This window comes from Melozone crissalis, unplaced genomic scaffold (assembly GCF_028551555.1).
Source record: "Melozone crissalis strain CALT ecotype California unplaced genomic scaffold, PUWL_Pcris_2 ptg000013l_1, whole genome shotgun sequence".
Lineage (NCBI taxonomy): Eukaryota > Metazoa > Chordata > Aves > Passeriformes > Passerellidae > Melozone > Melozone crissalis.
In genome coordinates, this window is record NW_026535791.1 from 13,325,430 (window position 1) to 13,347,685 (window position 22,256).

At 39.6% G+C, this 22,256-nt stretch overlaps 2 protein-coding genes across 2 annotated transcripts in view; one reads left to right on the plus strand and one right to left on the minus strand.

The window, feature by feature from the left end:
- RB1 (RB transcriptional corepressor 1) overlaps window positions 1–22,256 on the minus strand; it is a 70,094-nt gene that overhangs the window by 19,465 nt on the left and 28,373 nt on the right. The window contains exon 17 of the mRNA XM_054271804.1: window positions 22,003–22,205. Within this exon, the coding sequence (XP_054127779.1) occupies window positions 22,003–22,205 (203 nt within the window). The remainder of the gene's footprint in view (window positions 1–22,002; window positions 22,206–22,256) is intronic.
- On the plus strand, window positions 6,385–8,989 carry LPAR6 (lysophosphatidic acid receptor 6). Its single transcript, XM_054271805.1, has one exon. It carries the CDS (start codon window positions 6,960–6,962, stop codon window positions 7,980–7,982), a length of 1,023 nt encoding a protein of 340 aa, XP_054127780.1. The 5' UTR covers window positions 6,385–6,959; the 3' UTR covers window positions 7,983–8,989.

The window sequence follows — 22,256 nt, forward strand, 5'->3', positions numbered from 1 at the left end:
TCCTCCAAAGTTTTGACATTTCCTTTGTTATGTTCTAGGTATTAGCTGATTGCCACATTGAAAAAACAACTGCTAAATGTGGTCAACAGTGCAGTAAAATGGTTCATAAAGTACCAAATTGGTTCCATAAAACTTCAGGATATGGGCTGGAAGGAAAGAGTAGTTGTATGGGAAAGTCAGCTGAAGTATTTGTAACTGCTGTTTACCAGTACTAATGATATGCTAAATAATCATTTAAGTGATCTTATCATGCAGAATTTAAAGAGGTTATTTGCTGACTTACACATTTAGAAAGTAATAGTTCTTCACATTAATCAAGCCCAAGTTCTGCTTTTTGGCAGCAGTTTCCCCCTGACAAGCATTTTCATGTCAGTATTTATCTAAACTAATTAACTTACCAGCTTGAATAATTCTTATGAAACTTTTCTTCCCCCCCTCAACTTCTTATGTTCCGGTTTTGTGAAGGAAACCAAATTAATATCATGAGGTTTGGGTTTTTTTAAACAGTATGAACTCACATAGATCTTATTGAATGACTATGGCAAATTCTTTTAACAACTTAATAATGTTATACTTTATAAAAAGCATTATAGGAATGTGACTGTGGGCTTCCTGCTGCCTCTGACAAATAGAGGTTAAAATCCTCTGTGTATAAAGTCAGAGGCCTCCATTTGGCCAAAACTGAAAGAGGCTGTAAACACTGGATGCAGCATTCGCAAGTAATTTGACATGAAAGTAAAGCATGTCCTCAAGAACCAGTGCAGTAACACCAGTAATCCTGACACAGAACCAGACTACCTTAATCCTGCCCAGAGAACATATGTTGGGCAAAACCTTACACCAAAGATATGCAAAATAGCAAGCAATTGCTTTAGAACGACACAAATTACAGATGTCCTTCTACAAATTCAGTTACCCCGATCATTTCACCCCCTATGCTCGGAAGAGTTTCCAAAATAATAGATAAGACTTCTTTTTTCCTATAATTTCTAATGTTTGCTTACTATAGCAAGTGATTTTTAAATTTTTTTTAAGTTTTCTTAAAACAGTCATGTTCTGCACTTGAAAAGTACTTTGAGTAAAAAAATTTAGCCATGGAACATCTGGCAAATTTTTGCCAACTCAAACTTTGAGTTTTTAATCCTGGGACTTAGAAAGTACAAGAATGAGAAGAGCCAGAACTTGCCACAGTGTTTGGGAAAGGCATTTAACTTATTTCCTGCATCTACAGCAGACAGAAATTTCAAGTATTGATGTTATTTCAACCATGTTTGCAGAGTAACTGAAAACACACTTTTTTTAAGTTAGAAAAAAATGCAAATGAAAATTCAGGAACTCAGGTATTTTTTTCTAGTTAATTCCTAGTTAATTCTTCCTACCTGACATTTTAGAGATTCCTTTCATTCTATTCCTATCCACTGAAATCATGCTGTTAAGATTATTTATAGTCTTTTTTCCATTTTTCTTCCCTCTGAAGAACATCAACATCCACTTTTCAAGCTTTTGATCTCTATGATCCTTTCCTTTGCTGTTTAGTCCATCCCTTTTAAACCAATCAATCCACAGACAAAAGCTTGGAAAGATTTCATCTTTTATCTAACCTCTACTATACTATCATGAGATCAACTAGACTTCCAGCATCAACCCAAGAGTGGAGGGGGAAAAAAAGTACTATAGCAGCCTAAAAACTCATACAGAAGGAGAGAAATTGTTTCCTCTATCTACAAGCAGGAGAGGAACAGTTGTGTCTCTTGTAAAGGAAACTGAAACTATTTCAAAAAGGGAAGAAGAACATTTCAAATGCATAAGAAAAAAGAAGTCTGGAATTTTATTCTGAGCTTCCTTCTCCCTTTTTAAGCAATTACACAATCAACTTTTACTTGTAATTTGTATAGATTTCATATGCATTATGCTAACAAGTTTCCTGACATTGAGGAGCCTTTAACTGCCTCTGCAAAAATTGCAAGGGATTAGGCTGGCTAGATAAAAATACTCTGTTCATCCTAAGTTTTATAATGCTCATTTGAAGACTTGTCTGTCACACCAACACAAAATAGGAAGTTTTAGTGGCATAACAGCTTCACTCTATCTTCACAGGTGGAGACCACCACTGCACTTTTAAGATGGCAGTGAGCCACTTCTCAGAAGCAGTCCTAGAGTGACTTTGGGGTGGCTGAGCAGGCAGCCCCAAAAGACAGCTGAGAAGGTCAAAATACCCAGCCCTGCTCCTCTATATCTATTTTTCCAGAGACTTATGGAGGTGAAGCTAATGAAGTCTCTTAATGGATCCTTTTGCTTGGCTGGAATCTAATCTAAAAATACAAATTTTTAATGTCAGTATTTTTGTCACATTCAGTAGCCACTGTAATTATCTCAAGATTATATTTAATAGAGGGTTTCCATCCCAGGGCTTCAAACTACAGAAATCAAGACAGTCTCACATCATCCCAGTGTGGAAGTGAATGAGCTCTTATGTGGAGGGAAGCTTGAGGACCAAGTCATACAAAACTGCCAGGATTGGAACAGAAGATCTGTGGCACAGCCAAAAAGATTTCCTGGCTCTCAGCCCTGCTTCTCAACCATAACAAATTCCTTCCAGCACATACACATGTTCAAAGAGAAACTCCAGTAAACAGGCCAAAAACAAAAGCTAAAATCCATTAAAATAACTAGGTAAATAACAATACTTAGTCAAAGAAAATATTATCCTGCCAGGGCTTGTCTTCCCTGCACCAGACAGCACAAGTTCTTCTGCATAAAACTGCTTAACCCAAGTGAGAACAAATGCCTGTACCATGACAGAGGTGTGCCTCTAAACTACAACAACAGTAGTTATTGAATAATGGTCTTACACAGACCATTTTGTGCACCCGACAACCCTCATTTAACAGTGCATACTCTGGCCTTGGAAACACGAAGAATTTATTACAATGCTATTGATTTTGAAGCCGCTTTATCTCCCCCCTCTAAAGAACTTTCAGTATTAGCATGGGCACAGACTGAATGCAGTACATTAGACAAGTTCAAAGGCATTTCACCTTTGACTACAACTTTGGTTTAATTCCAGCTCTGAAGGTGAGGGTACCACCAGAGGAACACACAACACTGGTCAGCACAACTCCAAAAGCTTGGAAAGTCTTCAAATACTTGTTTTATTTCAGTGAAATGGTTTTTGCCACTCAACTTGGGCTTCTCAATTTAAGGGATCCTGCCCCCTGTGTCCTAAATGACAGCAAGTAATCAACTCTGTGGCATCTTGGGGGGGATGGAGGACTGTCCTACAGCCACTCTCCTAGGACACTGCTAAGGTTATAAGCACTTTTCCTTCTGAACCCCTGAGGTGGAGCAGGCTTGCCACACAAATCCAAAATCGCTTAAATAGGTATCTAAACTCAGAGAAGCAGAGTTATGTGGTAACTGCCTGAAGCAGTACAAAAAACTTGCTCACTGCTGAAGTGAGAGATGATTTCAAACATCTCATCAGCTCCTGGCTTTAAGGAGCCCATTCTTACTCTGCCTTTGGTGCCCTTTCAGGAGCCACAGGAAGCCTGTTGATGGAAATGCAGGCTTTGCTCATATAGCACTAGCAGCAAATGACAGGTCCTAACTCATTCCCATCTCTGATGCAGAAAGGCAGACAGACACATATGCATTTCCCTGCAGCAATAGCACTGTTTCCTTTGGAGACAAAAAACCCCTCAGTGTACAAGGCCCGCCCTGCAGCTGCTTCCTCCTGCCTACCCCCTCCTTCCCATCCTAAAGGAAAACAGCCTCTGGTGAAGGAGTATAAGCAAGGACATTACTCTGTCAATTCTTCTTCCATAACTGTTAAGCTTCTTAAAATTTAAGGGGTTGGGGGCTACTGAAGTATTTTCTGAACCTGTCAGCACAAAGGCCAACATCTTAAAACATGATCCAACAAAAGGAGAGAGCAAAATGAGGCTTCCCCCTTGCTCGTGCTGGAGCCTGGCCAGAAGGGAAGCCAATCCTGACTCCCAGCTCCTCCCAATGCACTAACACAGGTTCTTCAGCTTGGACAAGCTCATAGAAATGAAAACACTGCTTGGTTACAATCAGCTGCATCTAAATTAAGCAAATGGACATACAATTCACCTTTGCCATTCACACTTTTACACTAAAACGACTCATGCTGCCTTCTCAGTGGTAACTCTCCTTGCTGAAACACGAAGGGAAGGAAAAACCTGCCAATTCAGGGGTTTCTCATTTTCATCTGCAGGTGGAGAAAGCCTGCAGCCGAATGCTGTTTCTGGACATACACAAATATCACTTAGGTCATCAATTAGCACAAAGTGCATGTACTGTACTGCACCAGAAGGGTTCAGGGGCAACAGAGTCCTAATGACAACACAACCATACACATAAAGCCCTAAAATAGGCTCTGAGTAGTATCCATGCTTGTAACAGGAGTAACAACTAGGAGCCACAGCATCTAGGGTGCATCCTATTCTCTATCTGACAGATAGAGAATAGGATGCACCCTGACCACTACTTTAAAGCACATTTACAGTGGTAAAACAGACCAGACATCCCACCCTACCTCTGTGCACCCACACCTTCGCCAAAACACCAAAATAAGTTCTAACCAGTGAGATACACCCTCATTGCCATTAGTTTCTCTCCCTAAATATGAATTATTGCTTGAGGCTTTGACCTGTGACACCAAATTTCTGTACTGCAGGGATTTTCATTCCAGTAACTGAGCCTGCCCCACAGAATCTTCATGTGCAAACAAAGCTGGAGCAGTAAAACTGAGCAGAGCTCCTGTGACCTGATGCAGAACATTTGCAGGAAAACCCTTCTTTTACCATGCAAGGTTGCCAGGAACAGAAACAAAATTTACTGTGTGATGACTGCTTTTGTGAGAAAAGCCAGGAAAGCCTTTATGCTAAGGTACATGTTAAGTGGGATAGGAGAGACTCTGCCAAGCTCACATTTTCATTTCCGACTGACTTAGAAGTCCCAGATGCACTGTGCTTTACATTTAAGCATGGATTTCAATAGCCAAAAAGGTTTCTTGTGGTTATAAGCCTATTGAAGTTAAACTGCTTGATTTCACCTCAAAATCAAGGTGAAAATGTTTCACAGAAGATTACAAAGAAAACTTGAAATAAAATAAGCAAGACCCACTTTTGCATGTTTCTGAATTTCATCTGACATACCTTACGCTAAGAAACTGTGCCAAAATCCTGTAAAGTGCTATTATTTACTCTCCTTCACAGCAGACTAGAAAGGTTTTGCCCAGAGCCTTGCTTAGGTGCAGCTGATTAAAATACAGTTCAAAAGAACCATACCACCCAGCCAGATATTAAGAGATTTGTTATTCTAAGACTTAGAAACGGACTGGGTTTGATGCCAGAAGTGAGCCTATCCAAGTTGTTGTTCAATAAATGAGTCTGCCTAAACTGAGATTTATCTCCTATCTGCCCCTAAAGGCAGTAAGAGCTGCTTTTTTTTAATATTTACTTAACAGTGTAATTAGTTACAACATGTTTTTGTTTCAATTATTAGTGACTAATGGGAGTATTTTGTGCATATGTGGTAACTGCCCCCCTTGAAATAACCAGAACCAATTGCACAGTACACTATATGCATTTTGTTGTATTAATTCTGTGTTGACATATTCAAGAAAATGCTTCTGTATCACAACATTTCAAAAAATCACTGGAGTCAATTTTTTTTAACAAAAGAGCCACCTTTCTGATTAGAAATAAAGCTTGGGCTGTGCCTTCTAATATGGAACAAGTAAAAAAAAAAAATCTCTCCTCCCACTGCAACACATCTCAGTCCTGTGAATATCCATGAGTAACCCCCTCTTTTTCAGTAATTATTTGGTGCAATTACTTAATTACCTATCAATATTACTTTGTCCCTCTTGAGGTTTGTACTGGTGTATTGGGGGAATTTAGACAGAACCACTCAGCTGATTTCTGGTGATTAATCTAGTGTTCTCTATTACAAGCAAAACTATTAACAAAAGGCACAACGTTAGTTCAATCCTATATAAAACCTCACAATTACTGCTATTGCCAAAGAAAAATAGGAACTTAAGGGCATGAGAGTTTAGACACTGTAAAGTCTCATCATAACTGAAGAGGAAGGTTTCCAAACCCCAGCAACACTGACAAAGGACCTCTCAGGGGGCATGGAAAGAGTTAAGAAGCAGCTGCCGCACTCTCCAAGCTGCATCTGCAAGGTACAGCAGAGCCAGGGGAAGGCAAACAAACCAAACTGAAACCATTCCTGCGCGCCCAGCCTCTTCTTCCTGTGATGTCACGCTACAAATCGCCCGGGCGCTCTGCTCTGCTCTCCACAAGGAGCCGGGCTGGCAGGAGCTGCCGAGGGCTGCAGGAACAAACACGCTCTGGAATTCGGTCTCTGCCCCGGCAGGCAGCTCCCTCCTGCTCCTGCCTCCCGCCCCATGGGGCCGGCCCGCGAGCCGACAAACTTGTTGCATGGAAAGAAGGGAGAGGGGGACATGCAAGCGCCGACACTTCGCAGCGTCCAGGAAATCGGTTCCTAAAGCACGCTCTCCCAGTGAATTCGGATGCATGAGGCTTTGCCAGCACAACCCGCAGCCAAGAGTAAGGCAGAAAGTCCTACAATGGCTTCACTGAATTGAGGTGGGAAATGGAACTAAGCAAGCTTTGGTGTGATCTCATCTGCCACAAATGATGCGCTTTCTGACTTTTGTAGACTGGCTATGTGATTACAAATAGCACTCGGCAGAGAAGAGAGACTTCCTGGTGATTTCTGCTGGAGATGTACTCCCCTGCCACAGAGCTCACCTTCCTTCCCTGAAGCTTCCCAGCATAACAAACTTGCCAAAGCACACCGTTCAAATACATCTGACCTGCAAGTTCTTCTGGAATTTAAAAAAAGTTGCAATAAAAATACCAGAGAAGACGCCAAATCACAGGAATTTTTAACATACCATTATAATGGTAAGCTCTAATTGTTCCACTGAGGACTCCTTTAAATATACTCTGTATGGGTGTATCTTTAGCATGGTGTTTGTTCTTGGCCTCATAGCGAACTGTGTAGCCATCTACATTTTCACTTGTACTTTAAAAGTGCGAAACGAGACTACAACTTACATGCTTAATTTAGCCATATCAGATCTGCTTTTCGTGTTTACATTACCCTTCAGGATTTATTACTTTGTAACCAGAAACTGGCCGTTTGGAGACATTCTCTGCAAGATTTCTGTCACCCTCTTTTACACAAATATGTACGGGAGCATCTTGTTTCTGACTTGCATCAGCGTGGATCGCTTTCTAGCCATAGTGCACCCCTTCCGATCCAAGACCCTGCGGACCAAACGGAACGCCAAGATTGTCTGTGCCGCAGTGTGGATAACCGTGCTAGCAGGCAGCACACCAGCAAGCTTCTTCCAGTCCACAAACCGCCGCAACAACACGGAGCAAAGGACGTGCTTTGAAAACTTCTCAGAGGACACGTGGAAAACCTACCTGTCCCGGATTGTTATCTTCATTGAAACGGTTGGGTTTTTCATCCCGCTCATCCTGAACGTGACCTGCTCCACCATGGTCCTACGGACCCTGAATAAACCGCTCACGCTAAGCCGGAATAAAGTAAGCAAGAAAAAGGTACTCAAAATGATTTTTGTCCATTTGGTGATATTCTGCTTCTGCTTTGTGCCTTATAACATTACCTTAATACTCTACTCCCTTATGAGAACACAGACCTGGGTCAATTGCTCAGTGGTGACTGCAGTCAGGACTATGTACCCCATCACTCTGTGCATCGCTGTTTCAAACTGCTGTTTTGACCCCATTGTCTATTACTTCACATCAGATACCATTCAGAATTCCATAAAAAAGAACCGGTCCACCAGACCACGGGATGTCAGATTCTCTGAAAGGCCAGTTTCAGAAAGCTTCATTCAACACAGCCTTCAGACCATAAAAATGAAAATATTTGACAGTGACTCTACAATATAAACTATATTAAAAGACTATTGGGACTAAACTGGAATTAGAAGCCTGCACATTTCTTCAGCTGTGGACATATATTCATATATGTAAAGGCTGTGCTTCCTTCACATCTGAAAAGTTTATTACAAGGCTGTAAAAGTGTTAAGCATAATAGCACACAGAAAAAGTATTTTAAAAATCTATGTCAAAGGTTTGTTCTGACAGAATGTATGTTAGAAATGAACTTTTAAGTTTAGAGGTTAACCAAAGTCCAAGGGTTGTTTCTCAAGTCAAACACAAATGAAAAAGCAGGTTGTTTTCCTTCCTGAAGTTAAAACAGTTGCTCAATTTAATAATGATATCAGTTTCCAAGCTGCTGAGGACGGGGGTGAAGCTACCTGCTCCACACTGCAGGAAAATTGCCCCATATTGTCATGTCACTTCAGCTACTGTGTCTTCCCCAGTCTCCTCTTGCCTCTCTTACTCCACTCCCCTACTGTCTTTTTCCCTGCACTTTCCTTCTTAGGGACCATTATGTTCACAGGAGGCTTCAGTCAGTGAGTTACAAGAACTTTGTTTCTCCCAGGTTTATCTGATAAAAATACATGCTCTCTCCACAAGCCTGGCCCTCATAAAGCAATTATGTCTCCTGGTAGTTCAGAGCATTTGGAAATGTCTCAGACAAACTGGTTTTTCTTCTCACCTCTCTCTCTCACAAGCCTGTGTGATTAAAACAAAGTAACTTGTGATGACTGGAGTTAATGCTCTGGGTACAGTACCACTTCATTAAACTCTTTTGTGAAGAGTTCTTAAACTAAGCATGACTTTTGAGGAAAATAACATCCTCTGAGTAAGTTAATTTGATCTCAAAGTACAATTTCTTAGTAAAACAAGACTTTTTCTAACTAGAAATATACATGTGCATCAAGTTGATTATTTCTTCCAGGAAACTATTTGGTGTTCTATAAAGAAATTCAAGATGCTTTAATTTTGGAGTTCAACTTCCTCTCAATTTTTGCGTCCTAGAAATCATTTTAACACGAGCATTTAAAACTTCAAATGCTATTTTCTTTCAAACTATAAAAAGTATAAAAATAAAGTACTTGGGGCTACATGCTGGCAAAATTAATCAAGACACTTGGAAAAGTCAGCAACACGTAAAAGGAGAAATCTACATATATTACTGTCACAAACAGAAATACATAGACAAAATTGCTTTAAAACATCCTGCTATATATGTTTCCCAGCTACTAGAACACTGTGTACATTTCCCTCAGAATTAATTTAACATCACTGTAAAATAAAATAAAATTTCAAAGGTAAAATAAGTGTTGTTTTTTCCTCCCTAAAAACAATGGAGAATAAGAACTGAGTCTAAACAAATTTGCACTTAAGATTTAGGGCAGTCAACTGCAACACACATACAGCACTGAGACATTTTTGCACCAGGGCTGTATGCAGAGGAGTGAATCAATGTAGGAAAAAATGCATATTGAGCCATCAAACTATATGATACGTTGTTATCTGAATGAGTCTATTTCCCTATGCAAAGCTTCTGTTTAACTGTTATAAATCAACCATACATTGCCTCCTACTACTGGGAAAGCGAGTTACTCAATGGCTGCTAGGAGCTAGTGCTGATTGAATTTTAAATTTAACAGCATTTTCAATCTTTATCCACATAATTTATGAAAGGAAAATTCATATAGGATGAATTAAGCTACAAAGGCAGCATAGATAAAAAATGTCTGCATGACATCTGAAATAAACAATTATCTTTGTTGGGAATCCTAAACTCTTCTGATACACATCCAAATTCAAAAAAAGTGCATGAAACTCTTGGCATGAGTTACTCTGTTTTCCATATGCCGCTGACAAATCCAAAGTCCAAAACCAGATATGCATCTCTAAAGTCTCAATGATTCTCTCTCTCTAAAGGGTGTGTTTAATATTAGATTCCCTCCAAGAAGTGTGAGAGAAAAGCCCCTAATGTCACTGCTGGGCTACATTTCCAGGGTACCACTCCCCTGAGCTTCTCATAGCTGTTACTCAATTGAGTGACAACTTGTTCAGCAGCACCCCCTCTGCCTTACAGCAGTGAGCACCCCAGGGCCTCACCCTGACAGACAGAACCTACTCTTTCTGAGATTAAAAAACTGCAGGGGAAAAATAAAAACCCATCGCTGACTTAAAAGCAGAACAAGCAGACAAAGCCACATACATGAGTACTTCCCTTTTAAACCAAACTTTCCTTGGCATATTACCTCAAGTAGTCTGCAGAAGCACAGACAGCAGCTCTGCTTTGCACTCGCTCTCCAGGGCAGCAGCTTCTGGTTTTTGAAAGAGCACAGTGCAACAGCTTTCTGATCAATTAATAGCTCAACGTCCAGAAGCTGAGGAAACTTTGTATTTTATTATTAAACATTTTCACTTTTTCACAGGAGAGGAAAAAATAATACACAACAAATATCCTAACAAAAAACCCAACACAGTCAAAAAGCATCATCTGTAATGCTGCGAATCAAACCATTACTTGAAAAATTCCGGATGTGACTGATTCAGAAGAGGGGGAGTAAAACTGTACCTCCCACAACAAGGTGATAGCAAGACAGGGTACCAGATATTCAGGACTGGATGAGGTTTCCTCTGCCTTTTCTGGTTCTACAACAAAATTATCCTGGAGAGCTGTGGATGGAGCAATTCCTCAACAGATGCACTCCCTGTCTCTGCTCTTGACTTTGATACCAACTCTTTTGTCTCTCTGGTAAGGTCTTATGACAAAATTTAAATGTAAAATCTAGATAAGAAGTTACATTCCTAAGTCATGCCAAGACATTTCAAAGAAAAAAGGCTTACATTGTCAGAGCTCCTGAGGATCTGAATGTGTTGCAACCAGTACTTCCTAAAAGTGCATTATTTTTACTCATATGCCTACCCAGGGAAAGCCAGGAGCTCAGTTTTAGGATAAAAACTTCAAAAACTGTTCTTTGTAGTGTGGTTTCTTCATCTACAGAGCGCAGAAAGTGCACCCTTCCTATAAAAATAAAAGCAGGGCAAATTTAATTGATTCCAAGCAAGTTTTAGATCTAAAGGCAGGTAAATATTGATAGCTAGTTAACTAATCAGCAGTTTTAAAAGACAAGGAAAAATATATGCTATAAATACCTTAAACTTACTTCAACATATCATTACTTCAACATCAAAATCAGAAAATGTCCTATTTTATACTTTCTGTATTCAGGTTGAAGTTTTAATTTTTTAATTGCCAGGTGATTTTTTTTCACTTCAGTATGCAAATATTTTACATTTGAAGAAATACCGAGTCAAATATGTCTTTATAGTTTTTTAAGTGTGTAAAAAACCTCTATAGAAAATACTTCAGGCAGGTAAGGAATCCTTAAATGAAATCAACCTCCAAGCTTTGGTTTCTTAAGGAAGTAACCTCAGTCACAGAATTGCAAAAATTGAAAAAGAGCTCTTGAGCCAGGTAAAAGATAAGGATTACTGATCAGACCCTAAACATGCAGCTAATCTACAGTCCTGACTCCAACAGCAGACAAGGCTGGATGCCTGGGGAACAAGATAACAGTAGGAGAAGCACACAAGGCTTTCTCGAGTGCTGTCCCACCTCATCAGTCATATGTCAGGATTTTCTGGATCAGATATATTCGTGTGTTCAGGAGAAATTTTTCTTCTGTGAGCTTGTTCTGTCTTCCTGTAAATGTGTGTAAGTGTTCACAGTAGTAAAAAGTTCACATTGTGTGTGTGCAGAACTAAAAACAAAACTAAGAAACCCAAACATCCTTTAGTTTCAAATCTACTAGTTTCATAAATGCCCCTCTCACTTCTTTGGAAAGAGGCAAGGAGCACTAGACTGTCATTCAATCTTTCCATATCACTTCTGATCCAACAGTCTTCCATCATCTCTTGCAAATGAGAAAGAGATTTTCACTTGCAATTTCAAGCACCATCATAACCAAAGATGAGATTTCTAGAATTACACTAAGAACTCAGGTAAAATTAGAGAATCTAGTGAGGTTCACTTTGAGACTGGTAATTTTGTAAATCCCGCCTGAGCACAGTATCCTCTAGCATTATTTATTCTCTCAAGTTATTTTCTAAGAGTTTTATCCATGAAAACCAATTTGTTCATACTTTTCCAGCAGTAAATGCAATATTACAAGGTTCTTGCATCTAGGCAGACCTGTGAATCCTGACAAGTTCTCTTTTTTACGAGATTATCATCATTTAGACTGCAGGGCTTCTGACATTTGAGCACCACTGACAAAATGAAACATGATACATTTCAAAAGCTAAGGCAAAATGTAAATCAGAATGATTCTAAATCTAGAAGACAGAAATGCCTGGGCTGCATTTGTTATCCAATTACCAGAATATTGAAAACATTGTATAAACACAACTATCACTGCATTAGCAGATTTACTCTATAGGGTTCATTCAAGAGGAGCCAAATTCAGAAAGCTAAGCCTGCAAAATCTAACACTTTTGCAAGAAGTTGCATGGAGAAGTTTTGCTTTCACAATTCTGGTTTGATACTGAAGCCTTTCACATTTATCACCTCACCCCCATCCAGTTCCTGTCAAACAGCTGCTTGTAAAAGCAAGCCCAGCTCTTCCCGTAAGACAACTGAACTTACTACAAAATTAAAACAAACAAAAAGAACTCTTCACACATTTTCCAGTCTTTTATAAAACCTATCGCATTGTTGGAGAACTAAAAATTCCAGAGCTGAGAATTCAGGTTTTAAATAATTCTTTTTTTCTACTTAAGAAGCAGCCTGCCCACTCTAGTTCTATCAGAACTAAAAGCTGTCCAGCATAAGAAGGGGGGGAATTTTCTGTAATTTAAACCTGAGGATCAAACCACAAGCAACGGCAAAGGAAGGCCACTAGAAAGAAGTTCTTTTATGATGAGATAAAAAGAATATTTTTGCACATACATAGTTTTAATATTTCCCCTAACTCTATCTTTTTTAAACAGTGAGTTCCTGCCTTAAAGAACAAAATTCTTAAATAACAATGCTAGCAACAGGAGGCACCCAAAATTAATGCAACCATCTTGTGAAAATATTAACTCTACCTCACATGAAAACAACTTTGGCTAGGTTAACTCTGCTTTTCAGAAGAATTCTGCAAATCCCAATGCTTTACAAAAGGAAGACAATTGGAAAATTTTATTAAGTACATAGCAAAACATGGACAAAAATGAGAATAGTGAAGCAGTGAAGCAAGTACCAAAATATCTACCTTTTCAGCCTAACAAAAAATGTTTCATTAATGAAATCAAATCCAAAAACTGCTGGTCTACCTAAGTTATTTCACACTTCTTACGTGTGAAAGAAAGTTTACCACATACACTGCATGTTATTGTATTTCACACACTCCTCTGGGCAGCAAATGAAAAAAAATAAAAAAAAATCAGTACAGACTGCTGTCCAGATAAGATCTGCGAGTTCCTCCCGGCTGCTGGAAGGTGCAGCAGGCGCGCAGAGAGCGTGCCAAGCACGGGCTCTGCTGTGGGCAGGGTGCTCCCAAAGGGAAAGCACAGGCTGCTGGCAGTCCAGGAAGGAACCTGAGCCAAGTTCAGACCAGGCTCCGTGGGTGAGCCTCCAGCCTCTGCTCAGGAGAACACCAAGGATGCAGCTGCAGAGGCTCCACACTCAGCTGGACCACGGGCACCTTCCAGCCTGCACCTAACCCCATTCTGACAGGCAAACCCACCCCAAAGGAAAAGCTTCCAGCAAACCTGGAGGGATTACCTTTCTGGAGGGTGCTGAACACTCTGCCTGCTCAACAGCTGTCAACAGGGGCATCCACATCCCCCACAAGGGCTTTTTGTTACTGGAAAGTTACTGTAAGATGGCGACACAAACACATAACTGAAGTAATATACATTTATACAATATAAAAGCAGGCACAAAAGCACTTATTTGGCTTACAAAAAAGCATCTAAAACCCCATGCTTTTATGCATGCAATAACTTAAAGTGCAGCAAGAAAAGAAACAAAAACATCTTCCAATAATGTATAATTTGACAGTTTGACACAATACTAGTATCACTTTAAGAGCTTGAAAATTGAGCACACAGCTGGAAAAAAAACCCCAAAATTCCATATTAGAATGTTTGTTTGGCACCCACTTTGCTTCTTAACAGAAACTAATCTTACCTTCCATAGAAAAGTTAGCAAGAGTGAGTCAAATGACACAGCAGTAAGGAAAGAAAGAGTAATAAAAGGACTTTGGCTCAGATAAAATAAGCCAGACCAAAACAACAACAAAAAAATCCCAAAAATCAAACCAAAGCTTCATTTTAATAATTTTACCTCTTTCACTACAGAGATTCCTAAAACTACAAAGCTGGAGAGCATAGTGCCATCCAAGGAAGGAGCAACAGGGATACAAGTCACAGAACTTAACCTGAGCTTTATTTACTTTTGTATTTAAGGCGACAGTTACATCAAATTTGCCACAAGTCAGCAAGATTTTACAAAACTGAAGAACTGCCAAGATACCTCCCTGAATTCTAATACATTTTTCCCTCATGGACAACCTTTAAACATTCCTGCACAGTATTTACAATGCAGATATAGCAGTGTTGCAGGATGAAAAGTTCAAACTACCTAGAAACACAGTATGACTAAAATCAAAATCCTACAGCTGAAATATGACCACCAAAACATTGAACAGTATTAAAATAAACTTAAAAAAAATTTTTAAAACCCAAACAACTTGAAAAGCAAGGATTCCCAGAAAACTATTGCACTATTCCTTGTTCCTTTTAATCAGCCAGCCTTAAAGAAAAACAGACTAAAGAAAAGTCTACCATGCTAATGCAGACATTTCTGTGACCAAATCTGTACTTAGTACCGGTGTACAGACAAGATATCTTTATGGGGCACCAAGAGGGCTGGCAGCTCCACTGAGCACCGCCTGTAAGTCCCAGCTCCCTGTCACAGCTGTAAATCTATAACCAGAGCAAACCTGACACAGCCTGGGTACATGACCTCCACGTGAAAACACAGCAATTACAGGCAAGATACAGCACAAGCAGCCACCTAAAGCAAACCTAGGCATAATTACACAACCACCTCTTGATAATCTCCCTTTCATGCTTTAAGGAAGGGGAAAACACAGTTATGAAAAGTAGAATTAAGCATATGACTTGCTAACTTGCTAAAGTAGAATTAAGCATATGACTCCTAACCTTAACAGACAAAACTATGAATTTAGTTTAGGTTTGTCATTGAGGCAGATGACAGTGGAAAGTGAATAATCCCACTGTAAAATACCTGTTTAAAATAAATAGAATGAACTGCTTCCTGGAAGTACAGATCTGTCTCAAGTGCAGAGAAAACCTAAATATCTAAGTTATAGAAGTAGGATTCACATTCTCTTAACTAGAGAAACTCTATACCTTAAAGCAGCAGGAAAAAAACTTAACATTCTTAATCAAGAATGGCATCTAAATGTCACAGAATGAAAACTCTGCATAGCTGCTGTGTCTTAGGTAATCCCTTTGGTCGTGTTTGTACTTGAAGCAAGAGCATCTTAAGGGTTGGGCTGACTTGGTATACCTACAACAGATAAACCTGTTAACACTGCTAAGATAACCAAAATCCTTCAGTCCTAGTGAGTGCTTTATGCACTTTGTGAGTGCCTACCAAGAAGTGAACACACTGTCAACAGAGACAAAAGCAGGAAACACAGGACCTCAGCTTTAAATGTTCTGGCTTCTCTTCCAGTAGCCTGGAGGATTTGCTCAAATGGCAACACCCAAGCATGAATAACAGCTTGAGTCATCCTCATGATAAATAGGAGTGGCAGGGAAGATTTTCAAAGTGATGGGAGAGACAGTGAAGACTATAATTCGCTATTCTTCCTGGTTTTTCAATTTGCCTTCAGCTGTTAAGGCAGATAAAAGTTTCAACTCTCAGAAAGCACAGCATGGTTTTCATTAAAGGAAACTCTTAAGGAGTACTAGAAAGGCAAGCATTTATTAAAGAGTGAGTGTGTGTATATATATATATATATATATATATATATATAGCCAAAAGAAAAAAGCATATAAACATAAATATATTCATATATTTCTATTACACCATGTACTATTTTCACAAAAACCCAAAAAGCAATCATCTTAGAGACTCCTAAAACTGTGCCCTGTATGATAAAGGCAAAATCAGAGAAGGTTTTCCAGCCACAGCTGTGACAACTGAAATGTCATAGCCTTAAAAAAATTTAGAGCACATTCAGCAGAATCAGTATGAGCCTTTGGCACTATCACGCCGAGGAGCAGTGGTGGTCGTGACCTCTCTCATCCCACATGCTTCTGGAACACACTCATGATGCAAGCAGAAATATATTTAGTATGTACAGACAGAAAACCTCAAATATGTTCTCAGTTCCTTTCTGAAGGTTAAAGCTGCATACTCCTAATGTAACTTTGTCAAAAGGAGCATGGTGAGCACATGCCAAGCCATCCTTTGGTGACCCTTAGCATGTTTTGTCCCCTGCAAGAAAAACCCTAGAAAATTTCATATTACAAATCATTGCCCATTGCAACTTCCAAGCTGAGACAAGATCCTAGGTGCCTAAAATCCAGAAACCCACAAGGCATGAGTGATGTCTGCATGAGCAATCTGATGCCTATATCTTTACACTGGTGAAGCTCCCTTGCTAGATTGCATCCCGCCAGTGAGCACGCTTACAGATGTTGTCCTTCTGGACATGCTCAGCACTTTTTGTGTGCCCAAGGCTGTTGTCCCCCATTCCTGGACCTGAGGAAAGGCAAACATTAGCAGGCATGGAAGGAGTGTGCCTGACATAGAGCAGCTTTCCCAAGAGAAGCCAGGTGCTGTGCAGAAGCGGGCACGAGTCCCCCAGCCCAGAGGGAAGGCAGCCCAGGAACGCGTGACTCATCTGCCAGCGCTGGAGTCACTCGTGGCTGAACCCGCGGCTGCATCTGGGCTTGGCAGCACAGCGAGCCACAGCCTGTCCTCAGGCCTCGTGGGCAAGTGGCAAAGCACAGCTTGCACCCACGCAACTACACATCCTCCACTGCTAATCCATACCAGCAGCTGAAAATAGTCCCTGAGCTGCATCATGCCCCAGATCTTGTCTAGGCATTGTCCCGAGGAGAGCTGACAAATGCCAGAACAGGCCAGGGAGTATGTTACCAAGGCAACACTCCTGATGACTGTGGGGCAATACCTGAGCCCAAACTATTGTCCCTTTGAGGCCAGGAGTACAAACTCAGCCCTTGCTGCCTGGCCTTACTTGGCTGCCTATCAGAAGATTTTAGATTCATTGTTTTAACACAACAGCAAACCACTTACCCAGCAACCTAATGTATCAAATGTTAACAGTGTGACCATTCCTACCTCCTGATTTAAAAGGAATCGCTTAAGATGTCAAAATTAAAAAGGGTTTTAAACTGCATGTAGACACCTACCTTCAGAGAAGCTGTAGGACTTCAGACAGACCTAACAGAAATCCCTACTGAGAAGGATTCAACCCACAAGAAAATGTATTAACCCCCCTTTCTAGCTCAATTCCTCCTTACAAGGAGCACAGAAACCTAATTTGAAATTGTACATCCAAGGAAACAGGTACTAAACACTTGAGAACAGTGAACTCCACAATAACTGTGTCCTTGTACAAGGACCAGGAGGTTGCATAGCTAAACCTGTACTGTTCCAAAGTACTAAGAAGCACTCGCTGACCTGTAACTGCTCAACTGGATTTGTCTCAGCTTTACCCTGACCTGGATTTGTCTAACGCTTTTTATGCAAATTTTAAACATATTATTTAATTTTTTTTTTCCTTAATGCATGATCAAAGTAGGTCTGCTGTTATTCCAGCTCAGCAAGTTCACCATATTAATGCAATAATATATTCTTCGGGAATACATGGTTTTGAGCATGAAGACACTCTGCTGCAGTGACTGGCATAATTTAAAACCAACAGAAGTCTTTGGTGTGGGATGAGGTATTTGAGTATAAACACTGACTACACAGTTAGATGACAAATACTTACTGCAAACATCGAGTTATTTTAAATCAACGCTGCGTGATAAAATACTGTAGATTTCATTGCAAATGTTGAATTGACAATAGAAACCACCAAAAAGAAGCTACACAAGGAGAAGCATTATGGAGCACAGTTTAAGCAATGCTAGATGAAAGACATTATAAATAAAGCAAAGCACACTTGTCTACTTCCACTCATATTTCAACCATTAAGAGAAGTAACTTCATGAAGCCGTGTTTTTCTTGCATCAGTCATTAAAACTCCAAAACATACTACTATCCAAATCACAACATATATCAATACTGGTGTTCCTCCCTCCTTATAAAAATTAAAACACTAATTAGGACAGCACATATTAAAAAGCAGTACAACCAAAGAAGGCTACAGCGACAAAAGCTGCACTGCTTTAGTTTCCCATCTGTTTGTTGTTCACACAAAAACAAACATGAAAACCAGACCAGGCTGGGAATCGAATTCCCTTTAGCCTGCCACAATGAACCCCCACTTTCTGTTCTGAGCTGTTGGAGGGTTGCAGGTGGTGATGCAGCTGACCCTCACCCCTGTTAACAGCAAGAGCTACCACACAACCTTCTTAAACTCCAGTCCTACGAGAAATACCACTTGGAATACTCCTAGTGCCCACATGGAGGAGCTAACAAGTTAACAGAACATTATGGTCTGTAGAGCTAACCAGGAAAGTGTGGAGAGCTTCTGTCTTTAACTTGCTTTACCTTCACACAAGGCTGAGGTTGGCCTGCAGCTCCAGTGCAGAAGAACAAGACCCTTTCACTACCCCAACGCTGCACATGTGAAAGGGCATTTGCAAGGAGCACATTCTCTAAGCACCAGCATGAAAAACACAGGACCTTACTTGTACCTCCCCATTCAGAGCATGTGAGCAGAATGGAAGCTGAGAGGCAGGGAAATACAGCTGGATTGTTCTTCAGATACAACAAACATACTCCACAGGCATCTACTTCCTTGAACAGCAAAACCAAAAACACCCCACAGGTATTTCACTCAAAATAGATTGAAAACTGAGAGACTTTGTGTTTGATTTGCTTGCCTGAAAACCTGTTCTTCCTTGTTTATTCCTAGCAAACTGCAGCAAACAGCAACAATACTTCAGTCAAAGATGTGACATGGCAGTTGACAGGGCTTTCTGCAAGGGAAATTCAGATATTCTGGAATTCCTTCACATAACCTCCATTTGAGATATTCAAAACAATTACTTTTTTGGGTGGCCACAAGGGAGGTCAAATCGATAGAATTATGGAAAAGGCTGAGCATGATCTACCAGGCTGGTAGGTCACAAACTATCCCTTTCAGAGGAAACAGATTTTAACTGTGGAAGGGCTTAAATCATATTTCTATAAGTATGATAAAAATGAAACAAAGGCTAGTCAGCATTTTGAGTCTAAAGTAATTTCAGTTCCCTTTAAAGTTACGAAATCAAAACAGCACTCCAAATACTGTAAATGAGCACAAATTCAAAGTAAAGAATATTGTAAAGTGTATTTCTATTTTGCAAATAAAAATTATGCAGCATTATTAATATATTTTAAACTGATCTCTACATAATCTTCATCTGGAAGCATCATAACCTCACTGGTAAATATTTGAGTGGTTAAATAGGACTTCTCTCAGGGTTTGATAAAGACTTGAGAAAAAGGAAGTACTTTCCACATGATTTAGTCAGTATGGATTCGCCCCTTTTAAAAATGAAGAATTATTGGGAAGAACCTTTAACTGGTTTCCATCCTTTATTTTGTCTAGCTATGCCTTTTTTGTAGTTGTTAAAAGAAAGGATGACCTAAAAAAGTTTCATTTCCTTCCTAAAGCACAGATGACTAAATCAGCTAGCTATGTAAAAGCCATAAACATATTCACAATGAGTAGCTAAGGAGTAATATATTATCTTCAGAAAACAGAATCTTTTACATTCACTTGATGCAGCTTCCCAAGTCAGGTAAAGGTCAGATGCATTTGAGACTTTTTTCCCTGAGAAATTATACAAGGCATTTTTCCTCACAAAAGCTCAGTGACAAGCAAAACTGCAATAAATTCAAGCTATTTGGTATTAAATTGCTCAATCCTTTTAAATCTCTCATCGAAGTCTTCCTTTTTAAAGCAGTCAGGAGAATGAACAAGAACTGAAGCAGACAAGCCTTGTAATGAAATGCACTACCTGGGAGGGTGGAGGACACAAGAACTTAACAAAAATAGACAGCAAGTAAGTGGGGAAATCAAAGTTGCATTAAGCAAATATTTGTAAATAAATGTTTCTCAGAAGTTTCTATTCTTATTTACTAAGCAAGATTTTTTGGGGGATTTTTTGCATAAGCTTTACTCATTCCATGCTTTTCTTCATTTAAACAGTTTCTTGGAGAGGGAAACAATTAAAAAAAACTCAAAAAACAAAACCACTCTCTAACCATATGTGGACACTTGAACTTTCTCAAGATTCCGTCTTTCTTGGACTGTTTACAATTAACCCAAAGAAACCACTTATGGTGAGACATTCTTTAGGAGTAAGAAGAAGGCATCTGGCTTTTCTCTACTCCTTTATCAAGTGTTTGGAGGTTCAGAGGTATTTACTGGTATGAACTACACTTCCCTAATTGCCTGCCCATTCTCGAGGGAATTGCTAATTAAGCAGACACTTGCAAACCTTGTACACCATTGCATGGAGGCAATATCCAGATAAGGAACTGCAGAAGAATACAGTAAACCATTATTTCGTTCACCAGTTAAACCTTTCTAGGATCCTCAACAGCATCCTGAGTCAGCCATCTAAGTATTTTCTCCTGCTTCTTTCCACATCCTTCTCTGGCACTAGGTGATCCTTGCAGGCCCCTTCCAACTGAAAAATCAGCCACCCCAAACTCATACCAAATGCCCCTCTAGAAACTCAAGGAGTGTCAAGACATTAAAACACGTTCAAGCAGAGCACTCAAAAAAACCCTGGAATAATCCTGTGCTCGTTGATGACATTATCATTTGTTTCACAAAAGCCTGCAATGCCCATAATTTTTGAAAACAAAACTCTCAGGATTTTCCAGCCTGAAAGTCCAGGTCCAAATTAGATTATCCTGCATTCCTTGTTTGACTTATTGGGTAAAAACTGGTGGATTTGGTGTACTGCTGATCAGCAAGCTGGCTTCAAGCTGCTTTGTACAAGGTAGCAGGGGCCACTTCTTGCTTGTAGAGAGTCAAACCCAGGTATATCTTTTGTCCTCTTAAGGTTACAATTCCTGAAGACCTTTTGCTTGCAAGTTTCCTGAAATAGTGTCTGCCTCTTAAAATACCCCTTCCTCTCCAGAACTAAAAGATATGGGATTGGTTCTAAAATGGTTTTCTTTATGTCTGGTCAAAATTACCAGCCTCTATAGTCTCCTGTTTTGTGGCATAAACAGCCTATTTCTGGTTTATAAGTAACAAACAATGAGAAGAAACAAATGTTTGATTTACTGAAATACAGCCTAAAAAAAAAATCCAACCTTCCAGCATTTTATTTTAACGGCATCCAAAAATACAAAGTGACTGGAATGCAAAGGACAATGCAAAGCAATATTTTAAGTACTATTAGCAAATATATCAGATGCCCAGAACAGAGGCCCTATTGCCAAGTAGGAACACCAACTGGATAAAAATTAACTTTCAAACAAAAACATTGAATTTATTGCTGATTTTGGTACTAAAACACAGTTAAAGGGTATTACCCTTATGATTTTTGCCAGACTAGTAAAATGATGCTGGCTTACAGTCATGTAAATCAGCAGACCTATGTTGACTTCTTCCTCTGATATGCTTCCTTTTTCTAAAACCAGAAGACATGACAAAACAAATCCTGTTTTGCTCTTTTTGTTCTTTTAATTTATTTTTCTAGAACCAAATCTCAGCAAGACCACAACTTATTTTATAGAGTTGGGTATGAAGTCTTTTTTCGAGGCAAGCACATTACACAAGGGCAAATTCTACTTGAAAGTGTTACTTACAGATTGCCAAGCGAGAGACTCCATAATTCGATGTTCACAGTGCTCTAGATGCTTTATCATTTCCCGTGTTAGGTTGGGTTCTGCTCTAATAAAGCTTTCAATCACCTTGTAGAAGTCAAAAGCTTTTAAATCAAATACATTGAGAATCCATGGGAAAGACAAGTCTGTTTCAGCACTGGTACTGTCACCTTGTGAAGCATTTCCTGAAGAGAAAACAAACTAAAATTATCACATATTCTACATTCTTCCACTTT